The sequence below is a fragment of the Pseudopipra pipra genome, chromosome 3, assembly GCF_036250125.1.
Source record: "Pseudopipra pipra isolate bDixPip1 chromosome 3, bDixPip1.hap1, whole genome shotgun sequence".
In the NCBI taxonomy this organism is placed as follows: Eukaryota; Metazoa; Chordata; class Aves; order Passeriformes; family Pipridae; genus Pseudopipra; species Pseudopipra pipra.
Window position 1 is genome coordinate 9,211,686 of NC_087551.1, and position 14,320 is coordinate 9,226,005.

General features: G+C 42.9%; 1 protein-coding gene across 2 annotated transcripts in view; it reads left to right on the forward strand.

Annotated features, from left to right (window-relative positions):
• Nucleotides 1–14,320, forward strand: part of SPRED2 (sprouty related EVH1 domain containing 2) — a 60,310-nt gene that overhangs the window by 33,272 nt on the left and 12,718 nt on the right. For both annotated transcript variants that reach the window (XM_064647629.1, XM_064647631.1), the window contains exons 2-4: nucleotides 133–310; nucleotides 1,678–1,846; nucleotides 4,626–4,690. In XM_064647629.1, the coding sequence (XP_064503699.1) occupies nucleotides 133–310; nucleotides 1,678–1,846; nucleotides 4,626–4,690 (412 nt within the window). The remainder of the gene's footprint in view (nucleotides 1–132; nucleotides 311–1,677; nucleotides 1,847–4,625; nucleotides 4,691–14,320) is intronic.

Consider the following 14,320-nt stretch of genomic DNA (forward strand, 5'->3'; position numbering starts at 1 on the left):
CTTCCATCCTGGGCAGGAACTCTCTGCTGGGGTCAGCCCAGCGCCATCTAAATGCTGCCCTCGAGAAAAACACTGCGATGAGACTGCGTGATGCTCACAAAAGGTTCTGTTTTTGTTTTGTTACCATTGCAGTGACAGCTATATTGTGCGAGTCAAAGCTGTGGTTATGACCCGAGATGACTCCAGTGGGGGATGGTTGCCGCAAGAAGGAGGCGGTCTCAGTAGAGTTGGCGTCTGCAAGGTCACGTACCCGGAGGGCAATGGAAGAAGTGGATTTCTAATCCATGGTGAAAGGCAGAAAGACAAACTGGTAATAGACCCTAATTCAACTTTTGTCTGTTCTTATAATGAGAATTATCCCAAATCTATTGCTATTGTATTCTTGTGCAAGTTTTTTGTTTGTTTTTTTGTTTGTTTGTTTTTTAAAAACATAAAAAACAGCCATGTGCAAATAATACCAGATTGGACAAAACAAACCTATCCTCATCTAGAATTGCCACCTTTTGCTATCTGGGCTGGCAAGCTGCCACCTGGACAGAGCAGGTAAATTTTTGACATCCATGCAAAGATCCCCTTTGAATGAAAGAGGGCCTGTGTTGTTTTGGGGTTTTTTTTTTTCTTTTTTTTTCTAAGACCTAGCGGGGGTAAGTGAGAAGTGAATTGAAGTGTAAAGAACCCATGAAGCCAGTCACATTGCACTGAGTAATGCAGCGCAAGCCTTTTAAAATGGGCCATGAATTATTTATGCTGCGTGCCGTTCAAGGTTTGAACAAGCTGAGTGAGAATATGAAGACAAGTTGTCTCTTATGAATTGACACACTCGGTTTCTCCTGGTAGCTGTTTATCTAAAAAGGAGCTCTCTTCTATCCCTGCACAAATCAAATTAATAAAACCTTTTCCTGATTTCCAGGGGCAGTTTTAGATGTTACAGTTTGTTATCTTGTTTTTATATGTTTGATTCTTCTGAAATAGACTCCTGTGAAGATATGGGCCAGCTTAAAAATAGCACTCCCTGCACAGGCTCCAAAACTGCATTATTGGAGTCAGAAATGATCTTTCTTTCAAAAAGACTGGTGTTTTAAAGCTGTTTCGGTTGTAGTTTGTCTTTTGCAATTCTATTTTGCTTAGGATGCTTTTTTTGATATTATTTGGGAGTCATGCTTATGGTTTTGGGGGATGGAGTAAGACATGACAAGCCATTCCTGTTCTCCCAGAGCATCACCCTAGAGATGGTTTTTGGCACAGCAAATGTTGAGATGAGCGTCTGGCTGGGAGTGAACAATTTAAAAATGGTGAGGGGAATGTTGCAGCTCCTCCAAATCTGCTGCTGGTGGTGGATAAAATTTCTGCTGAGCAAAATTATGGAGGGAAGAGGTTCTCCCTCCACCTGAGCCCCCAGTAGCTTAACCTGTGCCGATGCTGAGCCTGGGTCTAAAATAGGCTCCTGCGCTATGGAATGAACGCCTACTCAAAGCACAAGCAAAAGATGAATGTGCAGTGGTTATGAGAACAATTACAGAGTCTGGTGTTTGTTAGTCATCGTTTGGTAGGGAAGGATGTTCCCCTACGCAAGGCATGACTTGGCTTGCTTTTGGGTCCGGCCTGAGATGGTGCCGGCTGTGTCCTTGGGGTGGGAAAAGTGACTTTGCTCCTCTTTTGGGGCTCACGCCCTCCTAGGTGGTTCTGGAGTGCTTTGTGAAGAAGGACCTGGTGTACACGAAGGCAAACCCCACCTTCCACCACTGGAAAGTTGACAACAGAAAGTTTGGGCTCACTTTTCAAAGCCCCGCCGATGCTCGAGCCTTCGACAGAGGAGTGAGGAAAGCCATCGAGGACCTCATTGAAGGTAGCATGGAGGTGGACGCTTCCAGCCTTGGAAGAGTGGGGAAGGGGTTTTGAGTCAGGGAGCTGGGAAGAGGGATGGATTTAAAATCAGCTTTTAAGAACTGAGTTTTCTCTTCCCTTAAGGAGATAAGGTGTTTCAGTCCCAAGTATTTTTCAATCCTATCTGCCCACACTTCTCACCCTTAATTATCATCAAGTTTGTTGTTATTGCTTTCTTTGATAGGCTTGGGTTTCACGCTAGTGATGGCAACTCAAACAGCCCAGGCTCTTCTTTATGTGCAGTCAAAGCTCGTCTTGCTGAAGTCTTTGTTAAATCATAGGATTAATTCTTGCCTGGAGTTGAATAAAACTTTGGTTTGTCTTTGGTTTTATTTTGAAGTAATTAGTTTTGTCTGCATCCTCTTAGTTGAATGGTAGTTCTTGAAGACTTTGTTGTGTTTTGGGGTGTTGTTTTTTTAATTCTGCAAAAAATGCGTTTGAATTGCCCGTGCTTTGAAGTTGTCATAAATTTTTCCTTTTCCCATTTCATTGCAATCAGGCAATCATAATACAGCTATAATTCTATTGTACTTTATTTTAATGGCATTTGATTCTTCATGGGGGTTTTTTCTTGATTTTTTTTTTAACCATGCCACTTTATGTAGGGACTTAGTGGTTCAAAACCTTTTGCCTTCTCCCTCTGTGTGACTGGGACATTTTTATGTACAGATGGTGTCATTTTTTGAGGATACTCACTCAAATATACGTCCAGATGTGTATTATTTTTGAGGACACCAGCTCCATAAGACAGCTTAATGTTCTAGATACCCTGTCCTTGCTTTAACATGAAAATGGTAGATACTGGGAGACAATTAATCATGGTAGATAGTGGGAGACAATTAATCCTCCAGTGCTCCTTGCTGGCAAATACCTCATCAGTTAGAGGAAGGATGCTCTCAAATAGTTACTCATTTGCTTTTTTCTGTGCAATTAACATGAAGAAGCTACAGCCAGACTTTCCACTTTCTTCTTCTTGCTAAAACTGTGAAGCATTTTGAGTCATAAAAGTGATGACTTTTATGTAAGTGGCACGGGACTGTGCAAAGTTTCAAGGAGGTGATAACTCATCTGTACTGAGTGGTCTTTTGGAGATGCCGATACTTGGCAACTCCTGTTTTGCTCTTTTTGATCCATTTTGCAGTGGAGGTATTTAAAATCAAGTTCTGCTGCATCTCAGATGCTTCAAAATCAGCAAATCTATATTTATCCCATTAACAATACAGGCTGATCCTCATGAATGTGTTCCTCCTTAACTTCCAAATAAGGCTTTCTGAATGAACAACAATAACTGGCTCATGCACACACAGCGTCGGGCAGCCGACTTCATTTGTCATTCATTTTTTGTTCACATACTTGATCGAATTTAGCAGGTAATATTAAGCACAGCTGACTGTGCATTCGGAACTTCACGAAATCACTGCTTTATTGTTAATATTTAACCTGCAGTTCATTCCCTGTAGCATCAGAAGTTTGGTGCACAAGTACAGGAATCCTATGCAGCTCCATAGAGCATTGGGGTATTTTAATTTTGAAGCTAATGTAGCAAATGGCACAAATGTTTCCACATTACTCAGTGTTTTAAGTGGGCTTTCGCACTTAGCTCTGCGCATCTTCATGATGATGCAACTGAGAGCAGCCAAGGCTGGTGCTGATAGCATTATATAAAGCACGTTATTTTAACAAATTTCCAGAATGAAGGCGGTACAAACCGTTCAACTATTTTGGTCAGAGATGTGATGTGGCTGTAATTCAGTCTAACAGTGGGCTTACAGCAGAAAAATAGACCTTTGACTTGGGGATTTCTCCCCCAGGACCATCTTGCTGCGCCCACCTTCCTTGGAGGCCTCATGGAGGGTGAAGCCAGACAGGAAGGGGGGCTAGTATAAGGAGAGGGGTCACTCCCTTTTAGCTACAGCATAAATTTACTGTCAAGTCCAACAATGGTGTGTGCCACCCTCTGTGATGCCCTTCTGGAATGTGGGTGCTGACTGGGCTTTCCAGCGGCTCTGGAGGGGAACACCCACAGGGTGAGGAAAGACACTGGAAGAAGATTTTTTTAATAAGCTTTCCCACTTTTCCAGAAGATTGCCATGTAACTAGTGAAAATGGCACCCCAATATTTTACTCTTTTCTATGGTTTTACACATATCAGCTCCTTTCAAATGCTTTGCTTACGTGGGGCAGGGTGGTTTTCTGAGAAGCAGCTGATAACAGAGAAGACCTTTAGAGTATATAACAACTTCCAGATTTGGAAGGAGAAAAAAACTCAGTCCAACTCTTCATTTTCGAAGCCAGGTTTGGTGTTTTTTTAAACAAAAGGCTATTTTGCCCCCAGATTTAGGGAATATGTGAAGAAAAACTCTTGTATGGTTTCTTGACAGCTGCAGATATAGCCTCAAGCACTGATTAGTGCATAGCTTTACCATTCTACAGAAATTAAAGTCTTCTGTAATTGGAAATGGTAACTGCTATTTTTAACATTGTTAATTAGCATTGCCAGCCACACAGTTGCTTTTACAGACACTTTCAGATTTTACCTTTGCAAACCTAGCTTGGATTTTACCTTTCCAAAACCCAGAAGATGGGTTTTTCTTCCTTAGTTTGAGCCACTCTTTCACGTGTCTGCAACACACAAACTTGTGAGAATCCAAACGTTTACCAGGCTGATTAAAAAAAAAAAAACAAAGGTTGCATGGAAATGTCATCATGTGTTTAAAAAGTTGTTGGTTTTTTTTTCCTAGGATCTACGACTTCCTCGTCCACCCTTCACAACGAGGCTGAGGTCGGCGACGATGATGTCTTCACTGTAAGTACATGTCACCCAAGGTCGTTCTCTTTCATGCTCAGGTTTTACATGGTCAAGTTTGAAAGGGTTTTTTGTTTTTATGCCTCAGGGTTGGCTTTCAGCCACCATCGTGTTTGGCCATTGGGTGTGTTTTATTTGATGGAAGTGTATCCTCTACAGAATGTTGGGTTTCTTTTGGCCTCCCACTGCCACGTGAAAAGCATGTCAGAGTAGATGATGTCAGGGGCTAGAAGTGAAGAAATAGTCACCCTCAAATTTCCTGTGGCTTAGTCTGAGTGGTGCACACACACCTCTCAATACTTCTCTCTGTCCATGAGAAACTTCCTACAAACTCAAGGAGGTGGCTGCTACTCAGGTACATACTCATGGAAGTAAGATTTTGAATCACAGTTCTTAACAGAAGCCAACTTTAAAGATGTTTCACCTGTACATAAAATGTAGAAAGTTCAAACAAGTGGCTTTTTAGGTGGAGGAAGGCACAGTAATGTGCCATCTACCTAACCAGCAGTGACTTAAATAAGAGTGAGCTGTTTGCAGTTAATTTGTGGTATTGTCTAAAATGTATTTTCGAGCTTTGCTGAAACAGAAGTGGCTACACTTGCACACTTTAAAAGGAAAGTTAAAAAATAAAAAAAACTGTCAGGTGAAATTCTGGATCTGGTCAGGGCTGTTTCACAGGCTGAAAATGAGTTGCTCAGTGTATACTTGGTCTTATTGAATTTATTTGCTCACCTTAGATTGCAGCCCCCCATGCACACATATATATATGCATTAGTGTATTATAAATGTCACTGTTTTGTGGGGCCTCAGTGCCAGGAGGGTGGAAGGTGGGACATCCCCTGTGCAGCAACAGTATCACAAAATTGTCTTTGTGATACTTCCCTGGATCGTTAAGGTGAACGGGGAAAAAAATGAGTACAAGCATCATCAAGCTGTTTGAAAACGGGTACCAGGAAGCACCAGAAGCCAAAAGGTGTTTTTGAGGGTGGTGTTTCACCAAGTGTGGGACCGGGTCAGGTTCCCTGCTGCGTTTTGACCAGATCCTCCCGACGGCTGGCACGTTGTCCGCATCTGTCCTTTTGTCAAGGCTCAGGGAGACAAACAACAGCAGGCAGGGTTAAAAGGTGACTTCCTGCACTCTGCAGCAAAACTATCATTAGCAGCTGCTTCCCAACTACCTGCCAGAAGTGATTTATAGGCTCTGGGATGGGACAGACCGGGGGGAGGCACCGGTGGAGCCAGAGCCGTTTACCGATATGTGCTGTTTTGCTCCCAGGTTCACCGGACGAGCTGTGCTCTGCTGGGGATGGACAGTCGCTCTTGATGTGTGTGTGGCTATTCTGTGCTCATCAGAAAGGGAATGACTGTCAAAATGTGCCTTGGGTGGGTGTGTGCCAGCTCTCACTGGGTTACACATGGGAATACTCAGTGTTTAAGCAGTGAAAAGTAGCCTGTGGAAATAAGAAGGGATATTTTTTACTAAAATCCTACTGGCTGATGTTTAGGGACCTAGGAGTGCTCCTGAATTTCTCCACACACTCAATCTTGAGATGGAGTGTTGATTATTAAACTCGTAGGATGCTTTTTACCAGGAGGAAGAACTTGTTGCCTTTAAGTAGGTGTTGTTTCGCATTGGAAAAGTTGGATGAATGGTGCTCCAGCTTCATCAAAATCACTCAAAACTCCTGCAATCAAAGTGAAGGGCCAGAACTATGAGAGAGTTTTCCCACTGTCTTGACCCCAGGGAGGTGACAGGGAATTCCCTGCCGTGCAGATATTTATGGGTAGGAATTCCTGATGGAGAAGGAGCAAGATCCTCAATAGCATTAACAAGCAGGGAAACCTCAGCAGCAGTCAGGATTTTTTTGGGATCTGGGGGATGAGTTGTGCCCTGCATGGCAGCGCTCTCTGCGTGTTTTTGTGATCTCCAGAGAGCAAGAGGGTCTTCACTGGTGGTGCTTCCTCTCATGGTGCTGTTAAGTCAAGCTGTTGCATCAGGGCAGATGTGTTGTTATACTGCAAAAATAAGGCTTTAGGGGCATCTTCTTCCCTAATATTTCTTCTTTGTTTTCCTGAGATTAAGTCTTTCATTTTCCTACAGCTCTTCAAAGCTCTCAACTCCTATTTATCTGGTAGATTATGGTGGAGTATGAAGTCTGCATAAGCCAGAAATAACATACTGAAGCATGGAGCAGTTTAAAACTGGAAGAAATTGATAGGGCTGTGAAATGTTTTATTTTTACCCTTCTGTTTCATTCTTTCTTTGCACATATTTTTGACTAGTGTATCATAGTTCACTTGGTCATCCTTCCACACAAAACTTCCCTGCAACTTTCTGTAAACTCTTTCACAGCCACAGCAGTGGATTTTTTGGGTTTGGGTTTTTTTTCCCCCCACCCTGTGTTTTAAAGAGAAAGTACATTTGTTCTTTTTTATTTCCTAGGGTAGTTATTAAAATCTTCACAGTCCTCCCCCTCTCCCACTCATGCATGAATAAACTTAACTGCGTGCGGCAGAATTTTCAAAAGCATCTGCATGATTGAGTCATTTAATCAGTCATTTACCCATCTCTGAAAATCCCAGCCGTTGCTGCTGCACTGCTGCCTCAAGTATTTGACCTGAGGTCCTGCTCTCCTTGAAGATGTTTCAATCTGTTCAAGCACAGCAGTCCAAAACCTCACATTTCCTAGGATGCTTTGTGACCGGCCACCCTGAGTTCATCGTGCACCGATGTTTGCACCAACCAGTTTTAAAACAACCACCCTCGTTACATAGAAGCCGTGACTCCAACGTGGCTGTTGGATATTGACTGACCTTATAATGTCAATCAATTGGCTTTTATAATGTTAGCTCCAGTCCTGCTCCGTGGGATGTGCATATTTCTGTGTGTGCAACTTGTGCATCATCCACTTCGTTTATTCATCATGCAGCCCTTCCAGGCATCCAGCAAGGTACTTCCATGGGAAAGAGAAGTTTTGCCCTAGAGGTAGAGCTCCCCTTCAGGCTATGCTCTTGTGTGGCTTAGTGGAAAATAATTTTCTTGTACCAGAAGGTGGATTTATTTTTTTTGTTTCTGAGGGGGTGAATTATCTACAGTTGTGGCAGTGTGAACATTTGCTTGGTGTCAGGAGCCTTATCTCCTCCCATCGCAGTAACTTGCAGTGCCAGGATGATAACGTGGGCAGCAGTACCCAGCCCCATCCCTGTGGTGTATGCTCCCCATCCATCTTCCTGAAGCATGGATTACATCTTTAAAAACAGGACTTTGCCATCTAATGCTTTTCCTGTGGCTCAGACCTACAGCAGACCCCTGTTCTGAAGCTCGTACCTGATAGGGCAGAAAACAAAAGTATATAGAAGTAAATGTCACTGACTCGAGTTGAAAAATGCTTATTTCTTAAATGAAATCTCCATTTAGAAGTTTTAACAATATGTAGTTGTGTTTCTTTAATTTCAGATCCTCAGAAGAGCCCATAAATGTTTTCCATATGTTAGCAAATAAATTTTTCCTGTCTTGTACATTATAAATCGTCCTCTCAAGAGATGCAATCTGAGTAAGACTGGCCATCCGTTCTGTTTCCATTGGGGAAAACACTGTCATTGCAACGGGCTGAGATTGTTCTGTTTGTCTTCATCCATCCAGCCTGCATCTTCAGCCTTCTTTAATTAACATTCGGTTCAGAAGTAACCTTTAGTGCAGGCTGAATATATTCTATAGTTCCTCAGCCACAGAATTTGTCGTATAATTGGGTTCTTGTGTAAAATTTTTTCCTTAATCTACACTTTTACTTTCAATTACAGATAATAATCCCACATGACCACAAAGTGAAAAATGTGAATTGAGTCCAAGGAAAAAAGGTCAATGTCTTCCAGAGTCTTCAGAGTGCCTGAAATGGTCTCTTTTAGCATCCCATCTGAAAAAGCAGAGGTGTTTTGTTCTGAAACCTTATGACCAGTTCAGCTGAAACACCACTCATGTGTTTTTCAGATAAATCTGCAGCCTTGTGCCTGCTTTAGTGCTAAAGAAAAGACACCCACTGGCAGGAGGAGCAGCGGCTCCCATGTTTATTCTGCTTTGTGACTCTAAAAAAATGACTGCAGTCTCCTTCTGGGTTAGGGGGAATGTAAGAGAGAAAACAGCAAAACTCAGCCTTACTAAGTTTGACATGCACTGTACAATCACAGCTGTTTCATGTAATCAATAATAATGTTTTTAAAAACCTAGTTTTTGTTCATAGTGAGACCTGCAAAATTTTGGAAGTAAAGCAGGCATGATCTAGAGGCCCATGGCTGAGCCACAGAGTTGTGTTTTGAGGCGCCTACATTTAATTCATTGCTTCCCTTGTTGACTCCTGGCTAAAAGCTTGCTTACCTTTGTTCCCCAACTACAGACAGGGAAAACATTCTCCTGCTTCACTAAGGTGAAGATCTTGCTGCCACTGCTTTTCTTCTTGGACTTCCAGCAGGAGTCTTCATACTCGTGTTTTCATCACCAAATTGTGTGTTTGGAGTGATCCTGTGCCCCTTGTGCCTTTTGAACGTGGGCTCCTGTGCTTGGGGATGTTTGAGTTAGGAAGTTTGTTATGTGTCATGGATGGTGCTGGTAGTCATTTTAGAGACAGGCACAATTACCCATTCCCCACCAGAGTGGTGCACATTGGGGCAGATGTTGCCATTACAGTCCTCCTTGCATCTCTCCTGCTTTCCTAAATAAAAAACCAGATTTCTCCCTGCTGCCTTTCCATGAAACCTTTTGTCTACTTTCATCTCCCATGTGGGCCTCAAGCGTGTTAGAGCCTCACTATTAAAATTTGTAAGATTTATGTTAGTTAGATTAGATAAACAGTAAATGTAATTTTTTCTTGCTGGCTTGGACGTTTCACATTCAGATGGTTCTTTTAAAGAACCACTGTAGCTTTTTTTCTCTAAAGTAGACATGCAGAAACCCGGTCCAAATACTTTGGAATATATTTGTAAGTTTTGTGGGATGCTGGAGCATCTCATCCCACCCCTCTGTGGAAAAAGATGTTGCCGAGATTAGAGAAGCACTGATGTGTTTCTGTCAGAAGTTGTGCTCAGGGATTGAGGAGCCACAAGAGCCTGCAATTTCCTTTTTCTTGACGCTGTGCTAGAGTAGCAGACAGGAAAAATGCTTTTTGGAGGAGCAGAGCTCTCTGTGGGGATGATGGGGCTGTCACCTTCAGCAAATCCACCTTGTTTGCTCTGTGAGGCTGAGCAAAGTGACGAGGGGATTGTCACAGTGACAGGACTCGATGGCCTCACTTCTGTTCTTCTTCCTGCCCAGCAGCCAGCTATGCTGTGCCTGGACAGCCAGAGGGTTCATTGCTGCTAGCCACATCCTCTGATGTCTGGATTTTGGGCTCACATTGTAAACCACAGCTATTCTAATTCAGATTTTAAAAGGAAAAAAGAAAAAAAAGTACTTGCTAAGGAGAGAGAAGTTCACACACAGAAACCAGCAGGCTCAAGCCCCTCCCTCAAAAAAACCAACAACAAAAAAACCCCAAACAAACAAACAAACAAACAAAAAGAAACCTTAGCTGGCTTTGACCAATGAACTCTTTTATAGCTGAGTCTCTCACGGTGCTCTGGGTATCCTTGCCCGGCACCCAAGCAGTCAGTGCAGCACCAGTTCAGCGAGCACTTGTCGTGTCTGAACACGGCTTTCACTCCTCGCACTTCAGCACTGGGAGCTCTGCCTTGATCTCTTCCAGCAGGCTCACTACCAAGGTAGTCCTGGAGGCTGAAGTCATTGGTTTATCTGTAGTTTGTTTTTTTTTCCTTCTTCCCATTAACCCCAGGGTGTATCGGCTTTTCAGTGGAATTCTTCCTGCTTGTATGCCGGGGGTCAGAAGGCAGGAGAGATGCCACTAAAACAGTGAAAAGGTCCTGAATACCCAGCTGTTTTAAGGCTAGCTGCTTTTTATCCCTTCCTTTGTTGTTTGTTTGGGGGGTTTTTGATGCCTTCAGGTTAACTTTGCCCACACAAATTCATGACACTCAATGGCAGTGGATACTGATGTTCAAAGAGATTTTTCAGTAGGGAAGGTCAAGTGGAAAGTTTTTTCTCTGGCCGTCAGGCTTATTTTCTAATGTTATGTTTCTCCCTTTCTTTCAGGACCTCCTGTTTCTTTCCAGTGATGCTGGAAATTAACCCTTTTTTTTTTGTCTTTTTACCAATACAAGCAAGGTTTACTCACTGATAATTTAATACTATTGCCAGTGAAACAGAGGTATTGTCTGGGATGGCAGCTGCTCTTTTACTTAAGTCCTTCAAAACTGTGGGGGCAATTACTATCTACTTCAGCCTATAGATTGTCCTTGCTTTCTCATAGCCTGTCATCTGGACAGAAGGAAATGTGAAAATTACTGTGGCATTGGAGGTACACAGAACATAAAATCCATTTATTCTTGTGTATATAACAGATTCATGAGATGTAGTGTGGAGCTCAGGGGAGCTGGTAGGAGAGAGATTCATGGGGTAAATTTGAAGCTTTATTTGCTTCCTTTAAAAGAAAGAAGGGGGAGTAGGGGTCTTGCAAAATTTAAGTATTGCTTTATTGTATTTATCATGTTGGTTTTTTTGCTTTTGTGTCACTCTGTGATAGGCAAAGCATGCTTTTCTTGCTGCAGATCAGGAATAAGCAGTTCAACACAATTCCCAAATGCATTGAACTTCAGTTACTTTGGCACTGTTTCACTCTTAAGTGAATTACGAATAAGAAGAACAAAATATTAAGCAGAAGATATCTGTATTGCTATCAAGTATTCTAAGTCTTGCTGTCGTGTAATTTTTATGTAGCTAATTTTAGCTGCAACTGGGATGTGTTGAGCTACCTTGCTGAGGGTAAGCAATTTCTCTTGTCACAATATTTCCTCTCAAGACCATGTTTGTAGTGTGTTTTCTGGCTCTGTACCTTTCCCACATGCAAACACGGTTGTGCACTGGGATTGGGATATATCCTGCAGGAAATGGAAATTTGATCTTCTGCTGTGGTGGAAGTTTCCTTATAGCTGCATCTTGCCAGAGCTTGCGTTGTAATTTGTGCACCAGTTAGGTGTTGGTTTTGTTTGGTTTGCCCCAGCAGTTCAAAGGATATCTATCCTTCTTTCCTTCTTTCTCCCTCCCTTCCTTATCTTTTTAACACCCAGTTCGGCCTTTCCCTGTACTTAGATGATGATATGATGGCATGCTTTAGCATGCCAGCTCTTTACCTTTTATACTCTATTAATTATTTTTGTTACGTATAACCAAACTTGCACTCAAATATTTAAGTAACCTTCAGGTTACTGAAACCCTTGTTTTCTTGCAATATGAGGCTTTAGGATGAGAAGTGTCACCAGCAAACCTGCCTGTAAGATTTCCACATCCAAAGGTGACTTGACTGGTGCCTCTCTGTGTTCGTAGTTTCTGGCTGGTGAGTTTGTGATCAGAGTGTGTTGTAGCTCCATTTCACACTTGCAATCAACCAGCTGCATGTTTGTCTCCTGAAAAAATAAATTGGCTGTGTAGTAATGTACTTAAACTGTGTGATGAGTTAAAGTGTGAAGCTGTTTATGAGCGTGTTCCCTTTTAATTCATCTGGAGCTAAATGCTTTGGTGTATTTGTGTGCTTAAGGCACAAATGTGTCAGAAACAAAATACAGCCAAGATGAAATTGCCATTTCTTAACATACAGTAAAACAGGGTGGGAAAGGATTTTTTTTGTTATTTTATTTTTTTTTTACCTTTGCTTTTGTTCAGCCATGGTTCCCAGGGCATTTCTTCAGCATTATGTAAGGGGGGGGGACCTGATTTGAGTCAAGAAGCCTGTGAAAAGCAAGTTGTTTTCCAACCAGCTCAGTTCCCCCACCTTGCTTTCGCAGCACAGCCATGCCAAGAGTGGAGCTGGTGTGGGGGAGCAGGATTTGGGGTGGCAGGAGATATTTTAGCACCTATGTGAAACCACAGCCGAGGGATTCAACTTGACTGGGTGCATCTTTAGCATGACCAGAGCACAGAGGGGGCTCCTCCATGCCCCTTTTCCTAGCACGGCTGACCCAGTGCTGAGCCGGCCTGGGGAAGTGAACCAAAAACCAGCCCTGTAAAAGAAAGCGAATACTTTTCCTGTGGTTTGGCTCCTGGAGCCAGCTCGCTGTAGGGCTGGAAAAGCAGAAGTGCTGGCTCAAGGGAAACTGTAAGAGTCGAGGGACTGAGCGGGTGGCAAAAAACCTCTTCCACCCCACTAATATTCATCGTGACACCTGAAATTCATCATGTACCCCCTGGCCCTGGATACATCGCCTTCTGCAAGACCCGGTGGTACAAGTAAGATGGTTCTTGCACTCTTGTCTGAGTCTGGCTTCAGATTTAAGGCATTTTCCTCCTTCATGTTGCTACTGTGAAATTCATCCTTCGATCGAGACAAGAAGGAGATGACAGAATAGCTGAGGTGGTGTCAGTGTGGGTGTGTTGTGGCCAAATGTGGCTTTTACCTTGAAAATACATGGTATGACTATAGTTTTCCATTAGATTCCTTCTTTGATCTGGGCTATGCAGTCAGCCTTTGAAGTTTACAATCCTTTCTTTCAGCTGTGGGGTGCTTGACAGAAAGACAGAGAATGACCTTTTCCATTATTTTAATATTCAACCTGAGGAAGTGACTTTCAGCAAACAGCTGGCTGCTGTGTTGGAACAAAACTCTTTGTCCCAGGGCGCTCTGAGGAGGAGGCACCAGCTGGATTTGGGGTGTCTTTCCTGGCCCCAGGCACTGGCTCTGAAGGTGACAGGCAGAGTGGACCCTGCACAGGGTGTAAACACTGTTGGAAGGAGACAACCTTGGCCAGGGGGCAGAGCTGTGACTGACAACTTCCTGTGCTGCAGCAGAAGGGATTAGGGAATGGCTGCCTGGCACATAACCTGGTGGGACCGGAGAGATGCAGGTCTGGAGCAAGTGGGCAAAAGCTGTGCTCAACCCCAGCCTCTGCCTAATTTAGAGGGGGTTGCTGAGCTGGAGCATCCATCTTGGCAGTGATATGGAGGGAGCCGAGCTGGAACTGTGCAGCAAATGACTGTATTGCTCTTCTCTTCCTGTAATTTCCATATGATGTTTAAACACTGGCAAATCTGATTTGAATCTGTTGTCTTGTGTAACAAGTAGAAAATAAAAAAAAAAACAACACACAGAGTTGAGACTTCCTGGGGTGTGCACCTGAATTTTGCTCGTCTGACTGGGATTTAGTTGCATCCTTTCAAATGGTTTTTTTTTGCTTGTTTACAGTTTCTTTTTTTTTGTAGAATTTGGAAAGGAAAAGAAGGACTTTGGTAAATCTTAACAATGAAATGTGCTTTTGCATGAGGCTTCAAGATTTTCCTTTAAGTTGGCAGGCTTCCCCTTCCACCCCTTTAAAGAAAGGAAAAAAAAAAAACACACAGCACAAAAAAACTCACAACCTTCTGATTGACAAAATACTGCAGGTTGGTGTCCCCTCTGTCCCAGGTATGTTTTTGGTAGTAACCGAAGATGTACAACAAAATACAAGAGTCTGGGGAACTCAAAACGGACCTTTGCCCGGTACAGAAATGCATTATAAAGAACTGCATCTAAATAGCCCTGTTTCCTTCCCTCA